The following is a 26439-nucleotide window of genomic DNA, read 5'->3' on the forward strand; positions in this document are numbered from 1 at the left end:
AAATACTTTACCTTTATTTCAGACGGACGAATTTTAGCTGGGAACCGAACCACTGTGACGAATTTTCTAAGACTCATCGGTGCATAGCAATGCTGGTTTCGAAATATCCTCCTTTAAACTGACCTTTAAGTGCTGATATGAAAACAACCCATCAAAAAAACCAATTTCTTGTTGGAGAAGGCTTTGAGACTTCGCACACACTCTGGCTGCGTACATCTTCATATTTTTCCTGTATTTCTTCAATAAATCTGACCTATTTTTTATATGGCGAAAATATGAAGTGTTCGAAGCCGGTGTGTGCGCAGCCTGGAAGGTATCCCTTAAACTTTTTTATTTAAAAACTTTCCTCTTTCTTCCCAAAAGTAAAACAAAACGAATATATCCATAATTGAAAAGGAAGTGTATTTCAAAGAATGGCTCACTTTTGACAAAAGCATCTCGTCCCTCATGCTCTGAACATCCAGAGCACCCAAAAGGAGACAATTTAATCAGAAAAGAGTGTGTCAGTTGGCGCGAAGTATTGCTGATAAATTAAGTGTCACTCTTCCACAATTTGATGGTCTTGTCATTTTCCAGGGCTGCAGATGCTATGATATTCTCCGTGGGATGGCAGGCTGTGCAGAGAACTGTATCAGTATGACCCTGAAGACGCTGCACAACCTCCTTGCTCTGCAAATTCCAAATGTACACCATATTGTCCTCGCTTCCAGAAACTATCCACTGAAATATGGGGGCAGCGTTCAGGAAATAGCTAAAGGAAGAAGGCTATTTAGCATGGACACCTACCTTTCCTCCGGTCACTGAGAAATTAGCAAAGACGCAGTATTTTTCGTTTTTGTGTCCTGTATAGGTCTTGAGGCACTTCCCTTTGGAGTAGTCCCAGAGCTTGAGTGTATTATCGAGAGTGGCGGCCAGAATGTACTTGCCATTGGGAGAGAATTTGACAAAAGAAACCGGTGGATTGTCATCGTCAATGAGGGTTTTGAGACACTGTCCACTAGCCGTATCCCAGATACGACACAATCCATCGTAACTGGATGAGACAATGAGGGAGCCATCACGGTTGAAATGCACCGCAGATACTGGATCGGAGTGTGCTGGAAGTGTCTTGAGGCACTTCCCTGTGCGCACATCCCAAATACGTACGGATTCATCAAAACTTCCGGACACAATGAGATTACTCTGGGGATTGAAGTTGCAGCAAAAGACGTAGTTTGTGTGCCCCTTTAGGGTCTTCAGGCACTTCCCCGAGCTCAATTCCCAGATTTTCAGTGTCTTGTCATCACTGGCACTCACCAGGAGTCGACTATCACTCGACCATGCCACATCACTGATTCCCAATTTATGCCCAGCAATTGTCTTCTCAAATTTCCCATCGTAAGCCCCCCAAATCTTAATCAATTTATCAGCAGCTGTAAACAAAAACATCCCACATTGAGGTTATGTCATTCCGGAAGCCAATGGCCCAAGGAGAACTTACATGAACTCGCAAGCCATTCACCATTTGGACTGAATTTAACTGCCGAGACGGCCTTTGTGTGACCCGCCAGGGTGAATTTGAGTGTGTAGTTTGGCTTCTGTGACAGAAAATTCCCGGATATCTTAAGAAAAATCCCCCAAAAGCCCTGAAATCTTAAGAAAGAACAAAAAAAGAACTTACCACAGATGCGGAAGATGTTTTATTTGACTGGCTGTTTGTTGAGAGTGTATTGGGTCCGGATGGTGTACTCTGTATGGGCGGTGGTACCCCATGTACGGAATGTGGATTGTGTGGTCCGGAGCCCCCCAGAGGCCCCATAGGAACCATTTTTGCCGACCGCGCAAACTCTAACCTCACTTTCACACAATGTCACACTTTCTAAGAACTTTTTCACCTATTTCCTTTCTTCCAGCTACTTTTTCACATTCACCACAATACTCTGCGTTTCCTCCTCTATCTTATAACTGTATTTTTAGCAAGAAAACACAGATTTTTCGCGAAAAATTAGCCAAAAGAAAAACAGACAACCGTGTTGTCAAACAACAGAAAAAAGCACCTCTCGTGGCAAAATCTCGCGTTTTTACGGCGTCTTATCCTAGACACTCCTAACCCAAACTGCCTGTTTTTAGGCGCAAAATTGCCTTTGAAGGGATTCTCCAAACTGAATATTCAAATCTTAACCGCTACTTGCATTTCCCACATTTCCCATTATCACAAATAAAATGCAAAAAAAACACCTCTGAAAAAATGATAATACCCTTTTGAAAATCCAGAAAACCACTGAAAAAAATTTGCATTCTTATGTCAATCAAGTGTTATCAAATATTTACATTAAACACGCAAAAACAATGGGCCCATGGTTTCACTTTCAGAGTCGCCTCTTTCTTCTTCAACTTTTCACCGGCTTTTGAGCATATAAAAGCGAGAAAATTTAATGCTACAGCACCACATTAGTCTCAATCTTCAACCATGAACACCAAAAGTCTGTTAATTTGTATCGCTCTCCTTGTGACTTTCAGTTTAGCCACTGCTCAGAGGAATGAGAATATGTTCTCACCTGCGGGATGTCCACCAAATTCCCGCCCTGTCGAGAATGCCCCAAAGAATCAGGCATCCTGTGGTGATACCCAGCAAGCCCAGGAAGAGGTAAGACCTTTGACTTAAGAATAAAATCAATGATATTTCAAAAATCCTATTTTCCTTCCGCAGAACCAAGTAGAAGCCGAAGGAGACCAAGGAGACCAAGATCCTTGTGAAGGAGAAGAATGTGTCCAATGTGTCTGTTTCGAAGGATACCTCTGGAATGGGGACAGAACAAGGTGCGTGGAGCCTTCAGAATGCGAATGAAGAACAACACACAGAGTCAAGGATTCAGGAAGACTGATAACATCAAACTGTGAAACACTAAATTTCAGAAAATTGTTTCCTCTGCTAATTTATTAAATAGAATATTTGGCGACAAAATAAACATTTATCTTCAAAAACAACAGAAAACCTTGCTCTACTATTCTTTTCTTTGGAAGTCCCAGATGATCATAATGATAAACTTGAAATGAACATTTCACGTGATTTGCAGAAAGATATTGAATGAACTCGTGCTCATACAATTCTTGGGAAACACTTGCTTAAACTTTCAGGTATGATTCACTTGTCGCAATTATTACGAATTTTTCTTGGAAAGTCTTTTAAAATTTTCAATTCACTGTTCAAATTAATTAAAAATTTGCATTCTTGCAGAGAAAAAAACTCAAGTAAGTCAAATTATATTTTTTGTTACTTCTACAATTTAATTGTAGATAGGGGAAAGCACTCTCCTTTCGAGCATTCATACCTTCGAATAATATGTGAATTTTTTTTATTTTTCCTTAGAAACTTACACATAATTATCACGTAAGGTAAAGTATCCTCGAGTCGACCACCCTGGGTTCCTCAAGTCGACTGGTGGAAATATTTATTCAATTTATTTATATTTGCAATAATATTTAGCATCTATCTATCTATCCATCTATTCCAGTTTTAGTTAAAAATCCTATTAAAAAAAAACAAATTATAACAGTTTTTTCATAAGTTTTTCACAAAATCTATCTTTAAGTGGTCGATATAGGGTACATTACCTTAACTGAATTTCGGATAAAATAACCGTTCATAAACGTTTTTAATCAATTCAAACTTGTCAAGAATTCCAAAACCTGTCCAACGAGGCCAAACATGGCCCAATTTGCTTGAATAATACCCTCGTTAGAACCTTATAAACCTTTCACCTTGAAAATCCTTTATGAGTGATTCAACGGTATTTTCATATCTGAACGAAATATCCGCCTGGACAACCTTTAAAACATATCAAAAAGTAAAAAAGAAATTCGCACAATGCATTTCGAGGAATCCCAAAAAAAACATGTCGTTGGAGGGAAAGAGGAGGGGAAGGGGAAAATGAGGGACATCGTAATGTATATCTAAACACATTTTATAAAACAGTAAAAATGATTTAAGTCTTACAGTTGTTATAAAAAAAGAAAAAAAGAAAAAGTCGAAATGTGTGAAATAGTAAAGATTTTCTCTAATTGGCTAAGTGCTCGATTTTCGTTTGAACCTCAATTTTGAGGTTAAAAAACAATCTGAGAGATAAATTGCACAAAATTCTCTAGCAGACCCATAAAACAGATTGTTAGGGGCAGTCCTAGTTTGAGATTTTTTTGATTAAAGTTGCTAAAAAAAGTTCGCTATTACCATGTTTTCGAACATATTTGAAACTACAACGCCCCTGGTGTCAATAATACGAACTCCATCTGTCCTAATTCCTAAGGATTATCGGGCATATGAAGGAAAACAAATGTTCCCATATTAAGAAATAAATCAGTTCAACAGGTTCAACAGCATCGGAGATATAGGCACCCAAACTATCAAAAAAACGTCAAAAACGGTTTTGCCTAGATTCCAGGCGCAAAAACGAAATTAAATCAAAATGATAAGTATTTTCGTAAATTATTTGACCCTAGCAATAGAAAAAATACCATAAAAATTCAGGGACAAAATCACTGTTGCAGTATTATCAATTCATCCTTTAACTCTTTCGCGTCACACTCTTATTCAGCAGATGAATTCATGTAAAATTGAGTTTTTCCTAATGCTTTATGATCAAATAATAGTTCAGAGAGGAAAAAAAATTTCCATTGCGTGAAAACTCGGAAAAACTCCGGGTCATATATGACCCTATTGTCCTCAAGGGAAGTGTACATACCATTTTCAAAATCTATATTACGGGCATTCTAAGAGTTTTTTTTTGCTTGAAGTTATTAATTTGGCCAAAACCATGGCAAACTGGATTGTCTTGATGAACACTGTACTCCTGGTGTTCAAGGAATCTGCCTTGTAATCCCTTGAACAGTCACTGTCACAATATTTTGATTGGTATTTGACAAAAATAAACTTATCCATATATTTATTCACACACAATACAATTGCACAATATGAGACGCTTGCAGAATACTCTAAAATATTGCAAAATATGTTATAATTCATCAGATATAAGATGAAATGTCCAGGAGCAAGATGTCCCATCTGCATTTCACAAAGAAAAACAATGTTCCAACTACATTTCGCTATAGGTTTGTGACGAAAACACTGTTACCCTTGGGGACAATAGGGTCATATATGACCCGGAAAATTCTACGCGGTTTTGTGGAAAATTGAGAGTAGTTTATTATATCAAAATATGCAATATACAATTTTTGGATATTCTATTTTGTGTTTCTCAAGAACTTTTTGCTGAAAAAATAAATGTATATATAAAATTTTGAAAAAGAAAAATCATTTCACAAAGTTCGAAATTCGTGATTTTTGATCTCAAATATTTTCTTTTCCTGAATATCTGGAGTCGTGAGAAAATTAGCCAAGAATCTTACATCCTTCTATTATGATGTCGTGCACAAATCGATAGATTTCAATTAATGTAAATAGTAAAAAAAATTGTTTTTCCCCTAATAACGCGAAAGAGTTAAGAACTCCTTATTTGAATTTTATATGACTTCCATCTTTAACTGTTCTACTTTCTGTTGATAGGCAAGGTTCTCAATGATGTCTCCTCTTCCAGTAAGCTGAGATTCCTTACATTATTTTATTTAAAACGTCCAGGAACCCTTCACATCTCGCAATCATTCACTATCTCAGAGAGGTGAACGTTCTGATACATTATGAACTGAAATTCTGAATTTAATTTAGCCATGTCATTCATCTGTAGATCAGCCATGAGGTTAACGCTTTTTTAAATTAGATTGCAAAGATTTTTTGAGTGATATTTCTTGACCCATGTTATTGACTGACCCGTAGCGAAAATTCACTAAACCACGTGAAGGAACAGCATCTAAACAACTTGAAGCCAAGATCTTATTCTTTCAGGTTTTACGCAAATAATGTATTTCAATGGGAAAAATATTTTTTGTCAATAAAATAAACTCAAAATGGTCAGTAAATTTCGTAAGTAAAAAACTAAATTTTTGCTATTTTAAATTCATTCATAATGCCTCTGGCACACTCTTTAAAACTCACATAACTTACTTTCTCAACCGATTTATCCGAAAAATGTATTTTTGGATGCATTAGCCAGATATTTATATCTGGCTTTATAGGCCGAATGTTTAGAAAATCAATTAAATTGCTTGACTAAATACAATTCAAAACAAACAATCTCTATCATTTCATTACCCTTTTGTGGAAAAAATCAATTGCGCGTGCAAATATAAACAGAGTTAATCAAAATAATGTGATAACATGCAGCATAATCATGAATGAGTTAAGAAAATGCATTATATACCCAATTTCAGAAAATTACGTGAAAATAAAAAAAAGAATTTCATCATCGACTGGAATGGGGTGATGAAAATTCCTCCTGGGTCTCACTAACAATCGATTCCTTCGGCAAGAAATGGGATTTTAATTGAATAAAACTGACTGGCATTTAATTATCAACGAGGAGAAGAAACACCTGTGAGCATCCTAGTCCAGTATTTTATCCTTTAAACGGGAGATTTTATTAAAGGAAAATTAAAAGATTCACGGGGACAAGTCATGAATCTCTTATTGACAAATTAATTTCATCAGCATATTAGATTGAGAAAAATTATGTAGATTAATTTTATGCCGACGTATGTAAGTTCTCTGGACTTATAAATAGTGGACTCCCAGTTTGATAGAGCATCATATTTGTGATTGCATTACGGAAAGTACAAGCAAAATGTACGCTGCTGTAGTCTTTTTGGCTCTCTTCGGCACCCTTGCCAGTGCTGAATTCAATTCTTTCCCAACCGCTGGAGTCCCATACAATTCCTATTCTTCCTCCTACGGATCAAACTCCAATCTGCAGTGCAACAAGGAATTTGAGTACTACGACAAGTGCGCCAGTCCCTGTGAAGAAACCTGCTACAACACCCAGAATTACTATGAACTGAAGGTGAGTACCAAATGAACATTTCCAACTGATCATCGAATACTCAAGTTCCGATCTTGAACCTTTCAGAACAAGGATGAGTGCAGCCTGCGCAACTGCGTACCCAGGTGCAAGTGCGTCAGTGGATACGTTCGCAACAACAACGATCGTTGTGTGCCCAAGAATGAGTGCAAGGGTAACATGGGATTCCAGGGCTTCCAGGGATACCAAGGACACACTGGATCTCAATCTTCCCAAGGATACCAGAACCAAGGATACCAGAATCAGGGTTACCAGGGATCCCAGGGCTCCCAGGGTCAGGACTACCACCACAATTTCCGTGGAAACCGTCAACCCCACTTCTTCTATCCCACTCAACAGTTCGATGACGCTCACAACTACGACAACTTCCCACAGCAGGGAAACCAGTATGATGCTGGAAACTACTACAACGACTACAACAAATACTAAGTAGTAAATATTACAAAAGCAAACACTTCCTCCAATCGGATTCATTACCAAATTTAATTCTGTCGGAAATAGAATCCCACAAGAAACTAAAAAAAATTTTCAATAAAAATACAAGAAATTCTGGGAAGTGATAATAAAACTATTTAAAAAAAATGAAAACTGTTATTATTGCAAGGTTACTAAGATTCAATTAAAAGTGATAATGATTATAAAATCTTATCACTCGGGAAAATTTTAAAATTGCAACTCGTGGAATCGTCTTGTAAACATCTTCAAGTCATATTTCGGTCAATGAATCCCCCCTAAGTCGTACGGGTGACTTGACTTAGAGGTTAAATAGCCAATAATACTGGATTAAAATAAGTAAAAAAAATAAATAAACAAAATAAAAAGCAAACTCCTAAGAATAAATTTTTGCTGTGATGGAAGTTAGGTCCCAACGATTTCTATTTCTATATTGGGTTAACACTTAACACTTTAACAAACATGACCCAAAAATTACAGTCTTCCTGGGTTAAAGCAAAAAGTTTTAAATGATTTAAAATCATCAAAAACGGTTTTTTTTTGGGATCTCTTATGTCTACACAATCTTGGGGTCTCTCACGGCTCTTACGTTATTCATCATAACGTTTTATTTTTAGAATCAAAGGTTAAATACCTGAAAGGGTGCATTACTCAACCGATTTTAGCAAATATAATTTTATTCGAAAGTTATTTGAATATCGAATTATTAGATTACAAATGCATATTTAAAATATTTTCTTACTGGAGATTACTGAATTATATCGACCATTTTTTTTTTAATGACCATTCGAACTAGAAAAGTATCAAAGAGCCCCGTCAAATAATATCTGCAGATATCTTTAAGATTTCTGTAGAGAAAATCTACACCTCTACAGAATATCTGCAGATAAATTCTGTAGATATTCTTACGAATTTTATTTGGGCTTGGGACAAAATTCGTCAGAATATTTCGGCAGATTTATGACGAATCTCTGATGAATTTCTGTAGATATTCTGTAGATTTTTTCTACATTCCAGACTTTCCAGACAAGATGTGTCAGAAGAGATGGAAAAATTTTTCACTGAAGTTTGCAAAATTCTATAGAGTTATTCTTAGTGATATCACGGTGTTTATATAAAATAAAGAATTCTGCGACGCCGTGTTACAAGTAGAGAAAAGTGAAGTGAAAACTTTAAACAGAGTGTCGACCAAAATTTCGTGTTTTTGTATCATTCGATTGGCGATTTTTAAGAAATTAGTATTTTTGCTCGCAGTTTTTTTACTTATCTAAAATGTGTACTCGGTAATGCTTGTTAAGCAGAGCATACAATTTTCTTTATAACTTCTACAGTTTCTTCATAAATCAACAATATTTTTGTGAAGTAATGGAGGTTATGCAGATTTTCTAGGGAGAAATTCTGCCGAGAATCTGCAGATTTTCTCTGAATGTACTAGAATATACCGTTAAAATTCAAAAAACCTCCGAGTAAAATCGGCAGGTAGAGCAATGATTTGACGGGGCTCTTCACCAGTTCGGTTATATCTTCTAGGGGAAGTACTCTCCCTTCGAACGGTAATACCTTCGAATAATGTGAATTTTCTTTAAGTTTTCCTAAGAGACTTAAACGTTTCTATTAAATATTAGTTAGCTTATTATCAATTATTGATAACTATGTGACAATCATGTGGAAATCTCTTAGGAAACGTAAAAGAAATTCACATTATTCGAAGGCATAAACGTTCGAAGAGAGAGTACTTTCCACTATTTCCCATTAAAATTTAGAGCCTTATGGTTTTTTAGACAATTACTCCCTCCGTTCCGAAATAAGTCGTACGTTTGGCGAAAAATTAGAGATTAAGGAATGGTTTCAGAGAATGTTTTTGTTATTTGCAAATATCTTGTGTATGAACTATCCTCAATGTTCAGGGATAATATGGGGATCCTATCACGATGGTAAGTTGAGGAATTGATATGTTGAAGTTGTCCATTTTTTCGCGTTTTTTCAAAGAGCTCCGGTAGATAGTTAATTACTAATAATTGGACTGTGATTAACATCACAGGCTAGAATTTGTTCTAAATTTTTAGTATGTACAAGTAAAACTCAACAGTTATTACCGATATGACATTTTTTATTGCTCAAATTTTGCAGAATGAGCAATAAAAAACACATCCTTTTTTATGTTGTCGAATATCTGGGTGCTAAATAGTTAGAGATAGGGACTTGGGACCTTCGGCGGATCCCCCATAAGTTGACCCTGGGGTCATTTATATGTTTCTCTAAAACATATCCAGAATTAAAAAAAAAATCGCACGACGTGTTTTCGAGGAATCCCAAAAAACATGATTTTGGAGGGGAAGAGGAGGGGTGGGGGCAAAATAAAGGACATATTAATGGTCCCAGGGTCAACTTATGGGGGGGGGGGTCCCCCGAAGGTCTCAAGTCTGTATCTCTCACCATTCTGCACCTATTTTAGATTGAAAATAAAACGCAAAAAATAAGACATTTTTAAGACATTCGTTCTTCAACTTACCATGAAGACTGTACCCCAATTTTAGTACTGGATATTAGCAATAGTTCTTTACAAGAGATAATTGTTGATACACAATGCATTTACCAACAAATTTTCCTTTAATCCCAATTTTTCCCAAACGTATGACTTATTTCGGAACAAGAATTTTTCCCAAACGTACGACTTATTTCGGAACGGAGGGAGTATTTATTATCTCAAGAGCATGTGTTTTCAAAACAAATGTACGAATGAAATGAAACTACTCCATCCTATCCCTATTTGAAAACTTTATCTTTCTCTAGGTCTTCTACAAGCTCATGGTAACATTAAATATTCGTTTTGTTACTTGTTACATTTTGTCCCTTGGTTCCTTTATAAAAAGCTCCAATATTTTTACGAAAATAATCCGTTTTGACCAAATATTATTAACATCCTCATTATTTTCAACCACTTATCCCTATTGGGTTCGCGGGTCCAGGACATCCAGTTTAGCAGCTCATGCCTGGATCATCCCATATCACTTCAGGAAAATGTTTAAGTTTGATCTCAAGGCGCTCTAAGACAATATCCTGAATTTAATTCAGTCACGTTGTCCTAGGGTCCTAGGTTTGCCCCGAGGTCAACCCCTTCACAATCGCTTGCATAGCGTTTCTGGGGAGTCTTTTTTCATTAAGCGCCATACCACTGAGGTCTTAATCTCTCAACACGAAGAAGTAGCTCGAGTAGCTTCAGTAGCTCCTTTCCTTATCCCTTCTGCTTATAAACATTATTGTTCTTCACTCATCTCTTCATAACAATATGTATGAGAATAGGAATGAACACAACTTTCAAAACCGATCATTTAACCGAACGACTAAGCTCGGCCTTCCTCATTCATCACATTTCTGCCAAGCTCCCTCATTACTAGAGAAGCTTGATCGAGCCGCGCGACAAGAGTTCTGTTTTGTGTCGATCCTATAATTTACTCGTGAATATCACCCCGGGATACTTAAAGATCAACACAGGGGTATAGTGGGTGGGAAATGAAAAAGCGGATCACGGAGGCAAGGACCACCTTCATTGGTCCCGAACCTTCTGTAGGAATTTGCTTGCAAAGCTTGCAAATGAGGAAATCCAGCGGGATTTATTAAAACTTCCTCAAACGGAATGAGACTAAGTATTGTCGTGTGTCCTAATTCTGTAACAGTAACATTATGTAACAGTGTGAGGAATTCTGTAGCAGTATGACAATGTCATTATGACAAATTTGATTTTTTTATGTGGAAAGTTCGGAAAAATTAATTGAAAATCAGATGACTTACTAAAAGCTTCAGATGGTCATTCGAAGCTCACTGGCCTTTAATATGGTCCTGTTCCCGAATTTATCACGAAAATTTGTCATATGACATTGTCATATCATTACAGAATTCCTCTACTGCTAGGAGGCACTCGCCGGAGAGCCCGGCAGATTGCTAATCTCTTATTAAATCCGCCCTGTTTAATGGAGTTTATCTGAAAAACGGACTGGCTTGAACCATCTTGCCCTTAACAGTGGTTAATTTAATTGGGGATGCATAATCTGCATAATAGGCTCAAAAGGAAGCCTCGGTGCAACGGTTCCTGCAAGGAACCGCCCCTACTGTAATCTAATCTAATCTATTCTAATCTACTTAACCCTCTAACGGTGTTTTCTTTAATATCCAAAAAAAGTAATTAAATAATTTTGTCTAGGGTAATTAATGGTCCACTGAACTCAAAAATACCATCCATTCTTCATTATCTCTTTCCGTTTGGACGTCAGGTGAGAAAAGGTAAAGACCGCCTCCAGGCGGTCATATCGGTTTAAGGCATAAAAAGACTGAAATATTTTAATTGAAAAATAGTGAACAAATATTAAAATAAATTAATTTTAAACGTTTTTTATGGATGAATGCTGTATGATTATTTAGGAAATGATAATTTTTAGAAAAAAAACGTTTATAATTTTTATAATTAGACGTTAATGAAGCTCAAAGTGTTTCAATAAAACTGATTTTTACCGAATAGGTCACAGATCAGCTATGAAAACGTCATCTTCTTGTATAATTTGAAGGTCATTTGAAATACATTGCTCATCTTATGGTTTTATTTCACGATCTGGGGCATTAAAGGACGAATTAGAGAATTCATCATCACTGTTGAAGTCTGCTTCTTTATCAATTTCGGTTAATTAGCAAAAATCGACCATTTTACTCATTCTGGACAGTCTTCGTGTAATCTTAATTCTTTTCCATGTTTAAATTTGTTGCAAAATAATAATATATTTTACTAGAACAACCAAAATAATTAAATAAAAAATCGGTATTTTTTGAAAATTTTACCCTTGAACCGATAAGACCGCCCACAGGCGGTCTTCCTTTTTTTCTTCTAAAACTCTTACTTCTAATTTTTTCACACTTATCAATTGAAATATACAAACTAGAAGAACATATCTTTCAGGAAATAAGATTCTTACTACAGTTAGATTACTTTAAAACAATTTTTTTTTCACTTGAAAACGCAAAATGTCGCGAGCGACATTTTGTTGTTTTTTCTCTGACCTGTCACACAAAACTGGAGATTGTAAGCAAACGAAAGGTCAAAATGAGTCCAGCTTCAGAAAATAAGTTAGTAAGACTATAACTGAGGACACTGTACATATATCAACTTCAAATAAGTAATATTATCGCAGTAAATGCGATTTATAGAATGACCGCCTGGAGGCGGTCTTACCCGTTAGAGGGTTAAAGTTACGTAAACCACTTCTAGTGAGAGAACGGAAAGAGATATCGACAAGCGGTTTTCGGCAAAGTTTAAATGTCGATGGGTGGCTAGAAGTAGGTGATGTTAGATCCACCCCCACACCCCTCCTTCGGCCATTTTGGAATAGCCCTGATTTTAGTTTTCTCAATAACTCAGCCCCTATGGCATGGATCGATCTCAAATTTTAGTATGTTATAGCTGGGCCTAAGAGCTTTCGATCAGTACCAAACTTAAGGTATCCCGACCTACCCGAGCTAGAAGGGGTTAAAAATTCAATTTTCGAATGGAAATATCTCCGGTTCTAATTATCGGAATTCGAAAAATTTTATTGTTTTGGAAAGCTCTAGTGGAGTACTACAACCCTCATGACACCCCAATTTTATCCGATTTAATCGAAGTTTCGATTAATCGAAAAATCGATTTTCGAAATTTCGATTTCGAATATTTCGAAAACTAGACGATGCTTTTTCTTTAAATTTTAAGATTTTCTAGCTGAGGTCGAGACCTTTCCAACGGTGGGTCGCACTCCTCCCTCGATATTCCGTGACCCGAGCTATAATAACCTAAAATGTCTTGACCCGACTGTATTTTCTGTTTATAAAGGGATTTCGATGAAATTTTAGCATATTGTATCTGAGAGCAAGATCTTTCTAATAATTATTTTATTTGCAAGTGCATTGCAGTCACAAAATTTCTTATCAATATCTCAGCAGTTCTACAAAGGCTTTGAATTTTTGATTGAAATGTTAATCCAGAGGAAAAAATGTTATTTGTAAACAATCTGGGATGTTTCGGACATGGTCTGTAAGCTTAGAATTGCACATCTGCTATTCTCTTTACTAATGAAATAACTTATTGCAATAATCGAAGCTCATATAGAACGCCAGTCATAGGATCAAACGATTTACAATGTCCCTCTTCTCTTGAAGTTTCCACGATAATTATTATAACAGTGCAAATAGCAATTTAATGTTATAGAGAATATGCCCTTTTGAGAAAGCCCATTACAGTCCCAGCATGACTGGTTTGAGGGTGGTCAATTTAACTCATCAATAGACGATGTTAAATTGACGCTCTTGCATATTGATAATGAAACATCATAATTTTGCGGTGACGATGAATACATATTGCACAATATAATGCATCACTGCATCGAATGTCCTTTGACCCCCAATCAATTGCAGTGGGGCTGAACGCAACCGGTGAATACGTGAATCTATTGGAGATGCTCTTGATGAATTCAAAGGGCTACCAAATAGACAAGATGTGAGAGGTGTGCCCCTCTGAATAGATCCAAGATTATTAATTTTGCTCGCTTCAATGAAAGTCAAGCTGAAAGTGTCGTCAGAAAAGGAAGGTGAAATTACAGGAAATAGTTGCATCATCCGTTGGGAGGAGAATATTTAAAATTTGAGCGGGAAGGCTTCTCATTGGCTAACTGTTGAGAGGTTTCTAGTGAAAATTCTCCCGGTAGGCAGCGCTGGGTGCATTTAGTCATAAAAAGTTGTAGTGTCAATCCCAAAATAATCGGAATTTTCAAGTGATAAATACACGTCCAACAAATGCGCACCAAGAGGAATTCCAGCGCGAATTCGCTGGTCCAGGCAAAGCGTCCCAGGTACGATGCCCAAGTGGTACCCAGCCTGGACGCCAGTGAGAACGTAGAGGACTCAGAACTGGCCAGCAAGGTGTGCCTGAAAAACATTCCCAGAAGCGGAACTCCCGTCAACCGGAAGGTCATGAAACGGGCGGGACCATACATACTGGGGCCCAAATTGGGCAATGGACCAGTAGAGAGTATCGCACAGTACCTGGCCAGGAAAGAAAATACAGGAGACTACTACCAGTTGAAGGTAAAAAATTCACTTCCGGATTGTAACAAACTCCCCCAACTTAGCAAATTCTTTCCCCTTTCAGATTCTCGTGCTCAACTCCAATCCGGGCTGTGTCAAATCCCTGGAGGACGAGAAACAGGGAAAACTTCTCCTGCACTCAGAGTATCAACTTCTGACGATGCTTCAGAACGAGGAAGGTATCATCCGCTCCCACGAACTCTTCAGTGTAAGTATCTCTCTTGTTTTTTTTTCATCCCACCGGATATTGTTTCCAAACATCTTCAATGTCAAGCCCGAGATAAAAGTTCAGGGGGCAATTGGCCAGAGATTCCCTCTGCCATTTATTTACACTGTTTCTATTGCATCATAACTTGAAGCAAATTGGAGCGAATTAAAATTGTGCGTTAAACAGAGAAAGTTTTTTTTCTTGCAATGGAATGCAAGGAATTCTAGTGGCTATTTTTCTTTTTTTTTCTTGAGTCAGAGAAGAAGTATTTTTCTGCCAAGTCGGTAATTTAAATAGAGGAAGAGTCATGAAAAATTATTTAAAAAAAAAGTAAAGTGTAAAAAGTTTTATAATGATGACCCTTGGGTTGCAGCAGTTACATCATTTTGAGCAAATCATAAAGTTTGGAAGTGGGCTAGCTGATGCTTTGTTTTCCATTGGACCAAATATTTCATAATCTTACAAATATTTGATTGAGGTATATCTCCTTATCAATCTTCAAATTGCATAATATTGAATGTCTCCCAAATCTATTACTCATTTAACAATATTTTGTAATATTTATAAATTTTTCAACGTCTCTATTGAGAGAGCAAAAAATACTGAAATATCTTACCTCAATCAGAAGTCTGCCTAACTGATGGATATAAATTGAAAATTTAAAGTACAAAAGAGATGACTTAATAAACTTCCGTAAAATCCCAGAGCTTTAAATTTGAGTAATGATATTAATAGTTAAAAAAATATTGAAATTTTAAGTTGTCTTTTAAAATATCGTTCTTCGGAAATTATCACACATAAAAAACATTACCACAAAAAAGCAGAGATGAAAATAAAATTCAATACAAATGCAATTCAAATTTAATCCGAATGCAGTCCAAATGCCATTCAAATTCAATTCAAATGCAATTCAAATTCATTTCAAACTCTATTTAAATGTAATTCAAATAATTCAATTCAAATTAAATTTAAATTACATTTAAATTCAATTCTAATTCAATTTTAATTCAAATTCAATTCAAACTCTATTTAAATGTAATTCTAATAATTCAATTCAAAATCGAGTCAAATTCAATTCAAGTTCAATTGAAATTCAATTAAAATTCAATTCATACTCAAAACTCTATTTAATTTCAATTCAAATTCAGTTCATCGAATCGAATGAATTTCAAAAATAAATAATTTTTGAGTATTTTCACTTTCCTTCCCAATAATTGTGCAAGCAAGCTAAAGTCTTCAAATATTTAATTATGGCTTCAAAATTTGTGTAATCTGAAAATTTATTAAATTTTTCTCTAAAGGCGCTATAATCTTAAACTAAAATCTGAAATTTTAAATCCAGTTGGTTTCCCGATATTGCTAAAATATGATATGTTCTTTACGAAGCTTTCAATTTTGACAAACTTATTTTACAAAATTTTGGGCATTACCGAGGCTTTTACTATAATTCAAATCCGCTAAACACGTTTTGTTGATGGTTTTAGAATTTTCCGAGGAGTTTTTCTTTCATAAATTTATTTTATTAAAAAAAAGGGTGGCAAAGGGTCCCATACATTGGGCGAAATACTTGAGCTCGTGACTTATGGCCTCTACACACTAGTAGAAATTTCTTTAAAAAATGCCTTTTTAAAGAAAATTTCCCCTATCCTTGTAGGCAGAAACGTCAGAATTTTTTAAAAAAGACAATTCTTGTTGAAAATTGCTTCTAATGTGTAGACACCATTAGATACTATACCTCAAAAGTACTTTCGCATCATTTACTGTTTATCAGTTCGCAACCGATTTAAACCGATTCAAAAATCACTCAAAACAATTGACCAAAATATTTTTAAGAGTAATGAAATTGATTTTCGGGCAAAAATTACTTATCAGTTAATTACTGGTTCACAAACGATATGAACCAATTCATAAATCACTCAAAACATTGTCCAAGATAAAGTAGAAGTAATATAAATCAATTTCGGATTAAAATTAGTTGTCGAATCATAATAATTGATTCAATACCGGTTCATGACTGATTGGAATCGATTCAGACTTCTCAGGAATCAAGGGGAAGTTTTTCAACGAGCCCAAATATAATACCATTAGGTTAGGATGCTTTCTAGACCGTTTTAAACCTTTGATCTTGAAAAATCGTTATTGAAATGATTAAACAATGTTTTCCTATATGGACAAGATATTCGGCTAAGTAACTTCTAAAGCAAAAATGAAAAAAAAAATCGTACGATACGTTTTCGAAAAATCTCCATGGTTTTAGAGAGGAAGGGGATCGATCTAGGAAAAATGAGGAGTATGTTAACGGTTCATTAATCGATTTATGGGGGGGGGGGGAGGTCCCACGAAGGTTCCAAGTCTCTATCTCTAACCGTTTGACTTCCAAAAACCGAAAATCCTACAAAGTTGAATTCTAGGGAATGTTGTAAAATGGCAAATTTCTTTTGATATTATTTTAATTAGCAATGCTTCAGGGCTTCTAGGACTATCCTTTACAAATCTGAAGGTAGGTATCTATCGGGAAATAACTTGAAAACATATCTATTCGACAATTCCGATACTCTTTCATTTAGAGTTTTTCTGGGTTATCGTCAGGTCTGTAAAGTAGCCCCCTAAGAGACCAGGGGCATATTCTGCTATTCGGGAATTTCTCACGTGAGAACGAAAATCGAGAAACACACTAAGTTTACTAAGGAAAAATCGAGTCAACCTTACTAAAATAATGCGCATTTCTCGATTTTTGTACTCACGTGAGAAACTCCAGAATAGCAGGATGTACCCAGAGGTTTACTTAATAAATGTAACTAAACAAAATTTTGGATCTTTCAATGCATTATGAGAAGTTAAATTTGCGTCTCTGTCCTTTCTGTCAAAATGCGAAAAGAAAATGTGTCTAGGATGATAGAGTAAGTGTTCCAAATTTCGGCATAATTGCGTGCAAGCGCCAAACCTTCAAGTTTGAAATGTAATATTAGGTGAGATTCTTAACAATCTCACCTACTATAATCCTAACAAAATTTCATGTCCTCCGATCGCGCTCAAACTTGGCCAAAATGTGTTTCGCCACTTCCTGATCACGAATATATGGGGGGCTAAGTTACGTTCCCGGCCGGCCGGCCGGCCGGCCGTCCGGCCGCTCTTTGGAGCTTAATAGCTCCTAAACTAAAAAAGATATCGACTTGCGGTTTTCGGCAAAGGTTAAATATCGTATGAAAATTGCAACATGGTGCATTGACCCCCCACCCCCCACCCCTCCTTCCGCCATTTTGAAAACCCCCCTTTTTTTGTTTTCTCAATAGCTCCGCCCCTATGGCATCGAGCGGGCTCAAATTTTAGTATGTTATAGCTGGGCCTTAGAGCTTTCCATCAATACCAAACTTAAGGTCCCCCGACCCCCCTGACCCGAGCTATAAGGGTCCAAAAAAATTTTCTTAAAATGGCCATAACTTCGGTTCTAATTGTCAGAATTTAAAAAATGAGGGCTTTTTGGAAAGCTCTCGTGAAATGCCACTTCCTCTTCTAACATCGCAAGTTCATAAAACCACCGCTAGGGGCGCTATTATTAAAAAGAAAATTTTTAAATCTTATAAGTTAAATAACTCAAAAATTCCTTATGCAATCGGGCTGAAATTTTAGTATGTTGTAGCCGTTGATTATACCTATCAAACAAAAAAAACCTTAAGTTGATCCATAACCCCTGACCCGAGCTATAAGGGGTCAAAGTTCGAACATTGACCGGCCTCTGTCTCCGGTTCTAATTAACATATCGACATAAATTTTACCTTTTTGGTTTCGTCTCGATGAGCACTTTCAGATGGAAGTTCAAAAAGTCACCACAGGTGGCGCTGTGATAGCGTCAAAATTCATCGAAATTCAAAGTCACTTTTCTCAAAAACGGCATTGTGCAAGTTAATGAAATTTTAGTATGTTGTAGTCCAGTCTAGGGCGTTTCCAAAATGGTGCGTATGTGCGCTGTGGTTTCAATAGAACCGGAGATATGAGGGGTCAAAGTTCACAAAATTTAAAAAATCATATCTCCGGTTCTATGTGACCGATTTTGATGAATGAGGGCTTAAACGAAAGATATCACCAAATACTACAACTTTCTAGAACATTTGAACTTCGTGGGACCAACACCAGAGGCGCCACAGTCAAAAAACGAATTTCAATATCACATAACCTCAATTATCTCGACTGTCGCTGAACGGATTTTGATGATTACTTCGACATAATTGTAGAGGACATTTGTCTCTACATTTCGTCCATACATCATTTTCCGGTCAGACAACGCTATCACTCCGATTTTGCCGTTTAAGTGTGAAAAAATTGATTTTTCCCATAATAACGCTTTGAAATCACTCAGATGCCAATTTGACTGCCTCTACTCCACCAAGACACTTAAAATAGGGGTTTAAATGGAAAGTCCCGCAAAATACAACAATTCTTTGATATAGTTGAAGTTCAACAAATGACTACTTGGGGCACTCTGATGGATGAAAAAACGAGTTAAGAAACAAAAAACCTCGATTATCTTGGCTTCTGAGTAATCCATGAGATCATGTTCTATGGAAAAATTATAGAGAACATTCTGGTCTACATTTCACCCATATAACACTTTTCTGTCAGTTCATCCAAATCCTTGATATTTTGGTTTAAATACAAAATTTGTATAATTTCACGAATTTGATTCAAGATAACTGAATGGCGTCTCCCTACTTCAGCATCAAATCGAATTTGCATGCACTCCGAGTTAGCTCACGTTAAGAATCTCACCTACATAAGCCGGTTAGGATTATCTGTCCCTTTTTATATAAAATTGATTTTTTTTATTACTCCTTCTTAAGACACTTCTTGAAGACAGTTTATCGTCTCTATTTTCCCTAAAATCATTCTTAATACATAAATTATAAAAATATAGACATAACTTTGGTGGCTTTTTTCGGCCACCTTCATTCTCATAGTTCCTTGCCCTTCCGGAATTCTCTCGATGTCTTTTTCACATCAACTCGTTCGTCGAAGCGACATTTTTTTGCATTGTATAATCTCTAAAGTATGCAAAAATTAAAAATTCATGGAAATTCAAGGAACAAAAAAGTAGCCAAAATTGCAATCTGGCCGAAATTTGGTACACCTACGAACTGATGGGCGGTATCCTGGGTTAAATTTTTAAGTATAGTTAGAAAATCTTACGTGCCATGTCGTTAGCAAAGTGTATGGCTTTATTTTAAAATTTTGGTTGAAAAAATCGGTTACATTCTGTGCATTTTCATTCAGTTTTTGACCTCTTATAACCTAAGTCAGGGGGTCGAAGGGACTTATGGATTTTTTATCGAAACTGATAGGTCCAACTACAACATACAAAAATTTGAGTTCGATCAATGGCATAGAGGCTGAGTAATTGAAAAAAAAAAACAAAATTTGAGTGTATGCCAAAATGGTGGAGTGGGTGAGGATATCACCGATATCACCATCTAATGTCGTCCACCCGATATTTAACCTTCGCCGAAAATCACTTGTCGATATCTTTTCCCGTTCGCTCGCCAAAAGCGCTTGTACTAAGTAGAATCGGCCGGACGGACGGACGGCCACGAAATTTGATTTTTGACGAGTTCGATATTCGTGATCTATCAGTGTCAAAACGTCAAATTTTGAGTCCGATCTAAAGTGATTTTTTCCCTTGCCTATCTAACTGTGTTATCACACTTGCACAATAAAATTTTAATATGATTCACACTAATTGTCGCTGGTGAGAGTCCAAATGTGTAATTTGTGTGTTTGAATCATTTTATATTCAAAATTTGATCTATTTGTTGATAAAAAGGTAGACTTGACCCGTAAAATTTGATATAAATTAATTTATAGCAATAATTCGAAAAATTAATGCGATTTTCTCTTTAATTTTTTAATGTGAAAAATATTTGTGCTTTAGGTAAATTTAAACTTAATTTTGCAGGCCAAGTCCACTTCTTTATCAATAAATAGAAAAACCCCAAATATTAAGTGACTCAAAGACAGAAATAACGTATTTAGACGCTCACAAGCGACAATTAATGTGATTCACATTAAAATTTTAATGTGCAAGTGTGATAACGCCAAGACAGTGATGAAATCTGAAAATTTCGAATTAATGATTTAAAATTCCTCCACTTTAGCATAACTAATTTTTGTGTTATCGGTTCAGTTACTGAATGATAAATGATTACTGTTTTTCACCTACTGTATTTAATTAGTGCAACTAGGTGATTTTAAATAAAAATTGGCACATAAACAATACCGCAATTATCTCGTACAACATACCATTTCCCCTTAATCCGAGACACTTCACTGCACTAAAAAAAAATTAGGCGAAGTTAATTAATGAAAATTCAACTTTTATGCAGCCTTAAAAACTATTATAGCGTTTAATTAAATAACAATGACTTGCTATTATTAATTTCTTCTCCTGTTTGTATTTTTGGAAAGACAATCCAAATTCGGAGCAAAAAAAATGGTGATTTAGTGAAAGTTTACCAACGCCTTTAATTATTTTTGCTCTTCTTCCCGTTAAGACAAAGTTCAATCTTTTTTTAACAATCTCAATACGTAAAAATTTTTGGTGAAAGATAAAAAATTACGATGTTTTCAGTTTATTTATCTGAAAGTCAAATTGTGATGAAGCAATACACCTTTTTTATTCTGATTAATTGACTAAAAACATTTCCCACGTTTTTTTTTTCGAAAAGAAAATAATCTTGTCATGTGAACGAACTTTGTTAATTTATCTCACTGAATTTCATAACAATAGTGATTTATGTTTTCAATATTGATTTTTTTTTTGGTAAATTTTTATGGGTTTTCTTCCAAGAAATTGGAGAGTTTTGTGGAAGTTTCTTTTTTAAGGAACTCCCTTTGATGTAAAATCTTTTTCAGGACATTGCCTTCGAGGAGGAACCAATGGCGGGAAAGGTATCGGAGTACGTGTACACGGGCAAGTTGAAGAGGCGGATAATTCTCGTTGTGGATTGTGTGACAGCGCACGAATTCTGCGATAAGACTTCAGTATTTATCAACTTGCAGCAATACCTTATCAAAGAGAAGACACTATCTGAAAACCGTACCCTTCTGATCTTCTACGAGATCATCAAGATTGTGGAGAATCTTCATAGGAAAAATGTGGTGCATAGAGACCTCAAATTGAGCAATATTGTGTACAATACGCTAACACAGCAAGTGATTATCACAAATTTCTGCCTGGGGAAGCATTTGCTCAATGAAAATGACTATTTGAGGGATCAACGAGGATCCCCAGCTTATACCTCCCCAGATGTTTTGGGTGCTTCAAGTCAGACTCCCTACAAGGGAAAACCTTCGGATATTTGGGCATTGGGAGTGGTTCTATTCACAATGCTCTACAGTCAATTTCCGTTCTTCGAAACAACTCCAGCAGCTCTGTTCAAGAGGATCAAATCGGCAGACTATAAGATCCCAAAGAACTCCAAAGTGTCCGAAGAGACACAGTTCCTGATCAAAAATATGCTACTTCTGAATCCCGAAGAGAGACTAACTGCCACGGAGATCAGAGAGAGGCTGGAGGATATCATGAATGGAAAACGACAACAAGTGCTTCAAGTAGATCAAGTTGTGCCTGAAAATAGTGTTAATCAGGAGGAGACACAGCCGAAAATCAATCAGCCAGATCCCACGCTCTCCAGTAAGGCCTTCACGGGACTTCTGGACAAAGTTCTCAACAGCACGACCAATAGTCTGCTGAAACCACCAAATATCTCAGTACAGCGTCTTGGGAGGGATGCCAGGCGACTGACTTCAGATGAACTGGGACAGTTCCAGGGACTGATTCGCAATATGACAGATAGCATTGGACGGAACAGGCGAAGTTCCGCGCACATTAGTCTGCAGATGAGCAATCTGTCCATTCGCAATAGGACTGACCGACAGATTGCCATTGTTCCACGACAGGAAGTTCACAGAGGTGAGTTTCTTCCAATCAAATTATATCTTTCCCCCTTTCAGTTTTATTGTGTTCTCGCGAAAATGAAGATTTTAGTTTTTAAAATTGTTTTACTGGGAACAAAATGCAAAGGAAAGAATATTTGAACTTAAAAACCTTTTCTTTGTACTGCTACTTGAAAAATATTATTCCAATTTGCCCTTAACTAAATTTTAACACAAGAAATTTAATTGTACTTTTATAAATGTTGAATTATGAGAAAAATTACATACAAGATCGTTTATTGTTGCTCTATAATCCAAAATGATCGAGATATTGACTCGATGACAAAAAAATTAAAAAATTGATTCCTGCTTAATAACTTTGGATTTAATTCCGAGAGATATCTAAGTGTTTCCAAAAAGAATTAAAAAAAATTCATCATGTACTGGTTACCGGTTTTCAACCAATTCATAAATCACTTCAGATGCCGTAAAATAAGTTTTAAGAGTAATGTAACACACTGAGAAAAAAGAGGGCGCAATTATTTTTTTTCCTCAGAACTTTAACACTTTAGGTGCAAAAATATATCAACATTTTTTAATATTAATTTTACACCTTTTTAAGGGAAAAATTAACATGAAAAAGGGTAACTTTAACCCCTAATACACCTAATAAGGGTTATATTTACACCGATTTTGGATCAATATTGCAGGGTAAAATTAGCATTTCCGGAATGTTATTTTAACTTTTTCGGATTTCTCTGAATGCACGAATACTACAAACCCCTATACCGGAACATGTTGGAGCACCCTTCTTCGTTAGCCTCCCGTAAAAGAGCCCCCATGGCATCATTTTAAGAACGGCGAATCAGGCGTCCTTACATATTCAGGGTTGAAGTCCGACAGAGGAGCCTAGCGATATAATGTCTCTGAAGTTAGCCGTTATATCACTTCTCAGAGTCACCACCCCAACTAAAGAACGATTGGTACCATTGACTTAAAAGTCTCCCTCCAAATGGGTTTTCTCCCTCCAACACCTCTAGGATCAACAGTCCTACTACAGTAATAGAATTAGGTTTCGGACAAAAATTACTTATCGGTTCATAACCGATTTGAACCGAATAATAAATCTCTCAAAACATTCCCCAAAATACACCTCATAAATAATATTATTGAATTTCGGGTAAAAATGAATTTTCATTTTTAGTCATAAACCGGTTCATTACTGATTCAGAACCGATTCATTTTTATCGGAAATTTCAAGACCTTTCCAACGATGTCAAACATGATTTCATTCGGATGAGAAATACGCTCTCTGGAGCCTTTTACACTTTGACCTTGAAAAATCGTTTTCAAGAATGATTCAATGGCATTTTCGTATAAAAAAGATATGTTGGCTTGAATAATCTCTAAAACATATCCAAAAACATGGTTTTGGAGGGGTAAGGCAAGCTAAAATCGCAATTTCCTCAAAGAAAAGCTTTTCAGATTCATAAGAACGTTTTTCTACGACTGTCCAAATCTGTCAAAATCATCAAAATCCGTGCAAAATGGTTCATTTTTCCCTTGAAAAACAATTCTTGAATAAGTCGTTATGTAAAGATTTAATTTAAGATGTTATAGAATTTTATTATAAATATCCAAAAAGCTTAAATTCATTAAGATCGGACTAAAATTGTTTTTTTTTTTTGTGTTAAAAAAATTTTCAAGGAAACTCTTATTTTTTAGCGTTCGAAAAACGTGTCTTTGAGGGATAATCTTCTAAAAATATTCTACTCAAATACCAAAAATGACATAATTCAAAATTTGCCCCCCCCCACCTTACTAAAATTCTGACTATGCCCTAGCTTCTGCAGACAATTTTTAATGTTAGATCTCCTTGTCCATTTCGCTTGTTGTGACAAATTCAGTGGTGCGTTGTGCAGAAGAACAGATGTTAGTCCACACCATCTACTTTCTTGGGGAATTTGTCGTACTTCTTGTACCGGAACTTACTAGCCACATCCGTACGTGTGTTTGCTGAGTAAAATTGTAGACCAGGGGCCTGATAAAAAACACCTTTAACGATAATTTCGTCGTCCATCAAAATTCAGCTTTTGAGCAGCGTAAGCTTTATAGGTTATCAAACCAACCTTTTTCTTGAATATCTATATCTACAATGTATTCCCATCTTTTTCCAACGTCTCGCACGAAAATATTGAGATTCTTCTCAAAAAGCTCTAGTACTTTCTTTTCCATCCTCTTTTAACATTGAACTAAAGTTCTAGAAATCCCCTTGCGGGAAGGCCTTGTTCCTTCATGGAATGTTGTGCCAGCATTGTTATTATTATTATTAAAGTTCGTAAAATTATCACAATAAACTATTAGGCATATTTCTAGTTGATGTTTCTTATGGACTTTGTCACACGAAAATCTTCTTGACTGAAGTATATTCTTAAAAGGAAAACACTTAAGCATATACTTCAGTCGAGATGAAATATTACATCGATATCCGACGAATTAATTCAACTCGCACGAAGAGTTGTTTCAACTCTATTTACTAAAATTTACAACGAAAAAGAGTATTACATCGATATTCGTAGAGTTAATTCAACTGTGCCATAGAGTTATTTTAACTTTTTAGGTTTCTTCTTAGTGATTAGAAAAATTTGAGAAGTTATTGTAATTTACTTTTCAAATCGTATTTGGAATTTTCAAAAAAAAAGTATCAAAAATTCAAAAAAAAGAAAATGCTATGCAGAAAGCGCAGCTAGATTTAATAGTCAATTTCTTTCAATATTTGCTTTGATAGCTGAGTCAACAAACAGTTCCCTTCATCAATTTTGCATGCGTTCAATTGTCAACACAGGACTGCAGTTGTACTACAACAATATCAACCAAACGCCCCCAGCTAGTGGTTCCCAGAGCACTCCAGCTCAAGGAAGCAATAGCACGAGTGGAAGTGTAGAGTTTTGGAATCGGCGTCGATCGGTGGATCGTCTGGCCAATTGGCTGTCGAATCTACGGACAATGGTAGCCACACGACGTGGCAATCCCATTAGGCTGGATGAACCAGCACTGAGACTGTTCTGTGCAATGAACAAAATGTACAATCAGGGCCGAATTCCTGCGCCAAACGCCGATGCTCTCCAGGAGTTCAGTGGTGTGATGACAAATGAACTGGCAGAGAAAATAGGCGAATGGTTGATTGCTGACTACAGCGATTTGGCGATTGTACGGGATATTTTTGGTGGCTCAACGATAAATGCCAAAGACAAAGTGTTTGAGCTGCTGCGTCGATGTGGGGTTCAGATGGAAGTCACTAATGGTGTGACGGAGATCAACAGGGCTCAAACCATCGAAATGCTCATCATTCTGGCCTATATGCTCAGAGCATCTGGCTACAGTAATTCCTACTTTAGATCCTAGGAAAGTGCAAGAATGAAAAAAAAAATTCCCCGCAGGATCATCAAAGTATTTTGACTGGAATGTCCTTGTGACTGACAACGACCCTGAAGTGTCCAGGAAGTCACAAGACGCATGAGATAAAAAAAAATACCGTGTGTGATGTAAAAGAGTAAAAATAAAATAAAAGTATATATATCTGAGAAAATGAGTCTGGAGTTTTTGAGCCAGTCCCAAGAATTATTTTTAATTTTCCCAGCCATCTCTCCAATTTAACTCGCTTTTTGCCTCCGCTCACTGTCCCAAAGGAAACTTCCATTGTATTTGTCAGGCCAGCACGAGGATCACCAGACGCCAAAACAAGCGACCAAAGGTAAGAAAATACTATTACAAATTCATTCTCACAGCGGGAAAAAAAACCAA

General features: G+C 36.1%; 4 protein-coding genes across 5 annotated transcripts; 3 read left to right on the forward strand and 1 right to left on the reverse strand.

Moving 5' to 3' along the window:
• Positions 1–381: 381 nt before the first annotated feature.
• LOC129797926 (WD repeat-containing protein 5) lies at positions 382–2059 on the reverse strand. The gene is made up of 4 exons (XM_055840808.1): positions 1661–2059; positions 1481–1577; positions 787–1412; positions 382–720 (listed from the first exon to the last, which is right to left on the reverse strand). The coding sequence occupies exons 1-4, from the start codon at positions 1805–1807 to the stop codon at positions 532–534; spliced, it is 1059 nt and encodes a 352-aa protein (XP_055696783.1). The 5' UTR covers positions 1808–2059; the 3' UTR covers positions 382–531.
• Positions 2060–2342: 283 nt separating this feature from the next.
• LOC129797941 (uncharacterized) lies at positions 2343–2974 on the forward strand. The gene is made up of 2 exons (XM_055840828.1): positions 2343–2626; positions 2690–2974. The coding sequence occupies exons 1-2, from the start codon at positions 2450–2452 to the stop codon at positions 2825–2827; spliced, it is 315 nt and encodes a 104-aa protein (XP_055696803.1). The 5' UTR covers positions 2343–2449; the 3' UTR covers positions 2828–2974.
• Positions 2975–6523: 3549 nt separating this feature from the next.
• On the forward strand, positions 6524–7770 carry LOC129797936 (uncharacterized). Its single transcript, XM_055840821.1, has 2 exons — positions 6524–6926; positions 6993–7770. The coding sequence occupies exons 1-2, from the start codon at positions 6711–6713 to the stop codon at positions 7371–7373; spliced, it is 597 nt and encodes a 198-aa protein (XP_055696796.1). The 5' UTR covers positions 6524–6710; the 3' UTR covers positions 7374–7770.
• A 6352-nt stretch (positions 7771–14122) lies between these two features.
• Positions 14123–26224, forward strand: LOC129797912 (serine/threonine-protein kinase dst2-like). Of its 2 annotated transcripts, none has more exons than XM_055840791.1 (4): positions 14123–14501; positions 14566–14709; positions 21613–22672; positions 25424–26224. In XM_055840791.1, the coding sequence occupies exons 1-4, from the start codon at positions 14211–14213 to the stop codon at positions 26038–26040; spliced, it is 2112 nt and encodes a 703-aa protein (XP_055696766.1). In that variant the 5' UTR covers positions 14123–14210; the 3' UTR covers positions 26041–26224. The 2 variants fall into 2 exon arrangements, with proteins under 2 accessions (XP_055696766.1, XP_055696767.1); XM_055840792.1 differs by having other exon boundaries at positions 14148–14501; positions 25481–26224.
• The last annotated feature ends 215 nt before the right edge of the window (positions 26225–26439 follow it).

The sequence above is a fragment of the Phlebotomus papatasi genome, chromosome 1, assembly GCF_024763615.1.
Source record: "Phlebotomus papatasi isolate M1 chromosome 1, Ppap_2.1, whole genome shotgun sequence".
NCBI classification, from domain to species: Eukaryota; Metazoa; Arthropoda; class Insecta; order Diptera; family Psychodidae; genus Phlebotomus; species Phlebotomus papatasi.

Bases quoted from the DNA above. Each gene is read 5' to 3' on its own strand.
- LOC129797926 (XM_055840808.1), bottom strand. From the start codon at position 1,807: ATGGTTCCTATGGGGCCTCTGGGGGGCTCCGGACCACACAATCCACAT. The intron at 1,578-1,660 runs GTAAGTTCTTTT...TTTCTGTCACAG, and splicing joins AAACATCTTCCGCATCTGTG to AAGCCAAACTACACACTCAA. The intron at 1,413-1,480 runs GTAAGTTCTCCT...TTTTGTTTACAG, and splicing joins TGAATGGCTTGCGAGTTCAT to CTGCTGATAAATTGATTAAG.
- LOC129797941 (XM_055840828.1), top strand. From the start codon at position 2,450: ATGAACACCAAAAGTCTGTTAATTTGTATCGCTCTCCTTGTGACTTTC. The intron at 2,627-2,689 runs GTAAGACCTTTG...TTCCTTCCGCAG, and splicing joins CCCAGCAAGCCCAGGAAGAG to AACCAAGTAGAAGCCGAAGG.
- LOC129797936 (XM_055840821.1), top strand. From the start codon at position 6,711: ATGTACGCTGCTGTAGTCTTTTTGGCTCTCTTCGGCACCCTTGCCAGT. The intron at 6,927-6,992 runs GTGAGTACCAAA...TGAACCTTTCAG, and splicing joins AGAATTACTATGAACTGAAG to AACAAGGATGAGTGCAGCCT.
- LOC129797912 (XM_055840791.1), top strand. From the start codon at position 14,211: ATGCGCACCAAGAGGAATTCCAGCGCGAATTCGCTGGTCCAGGCAAAG. The intron at 14,710-21,612 runs GTAAGTATCTCT...AATCTTTTTCAG, and splicing joins GCTCCCACGAACTCTTCAGT to GACATTGCCTTCGAGGAGGA. The intron at 22,673-25,423 runs GTGAGTTTCTTC...TTGCTTTGATAG, and splicing joins ACGACAGGAAGTTCACAGAG to CTGAGTCAACAAACAGTTCC.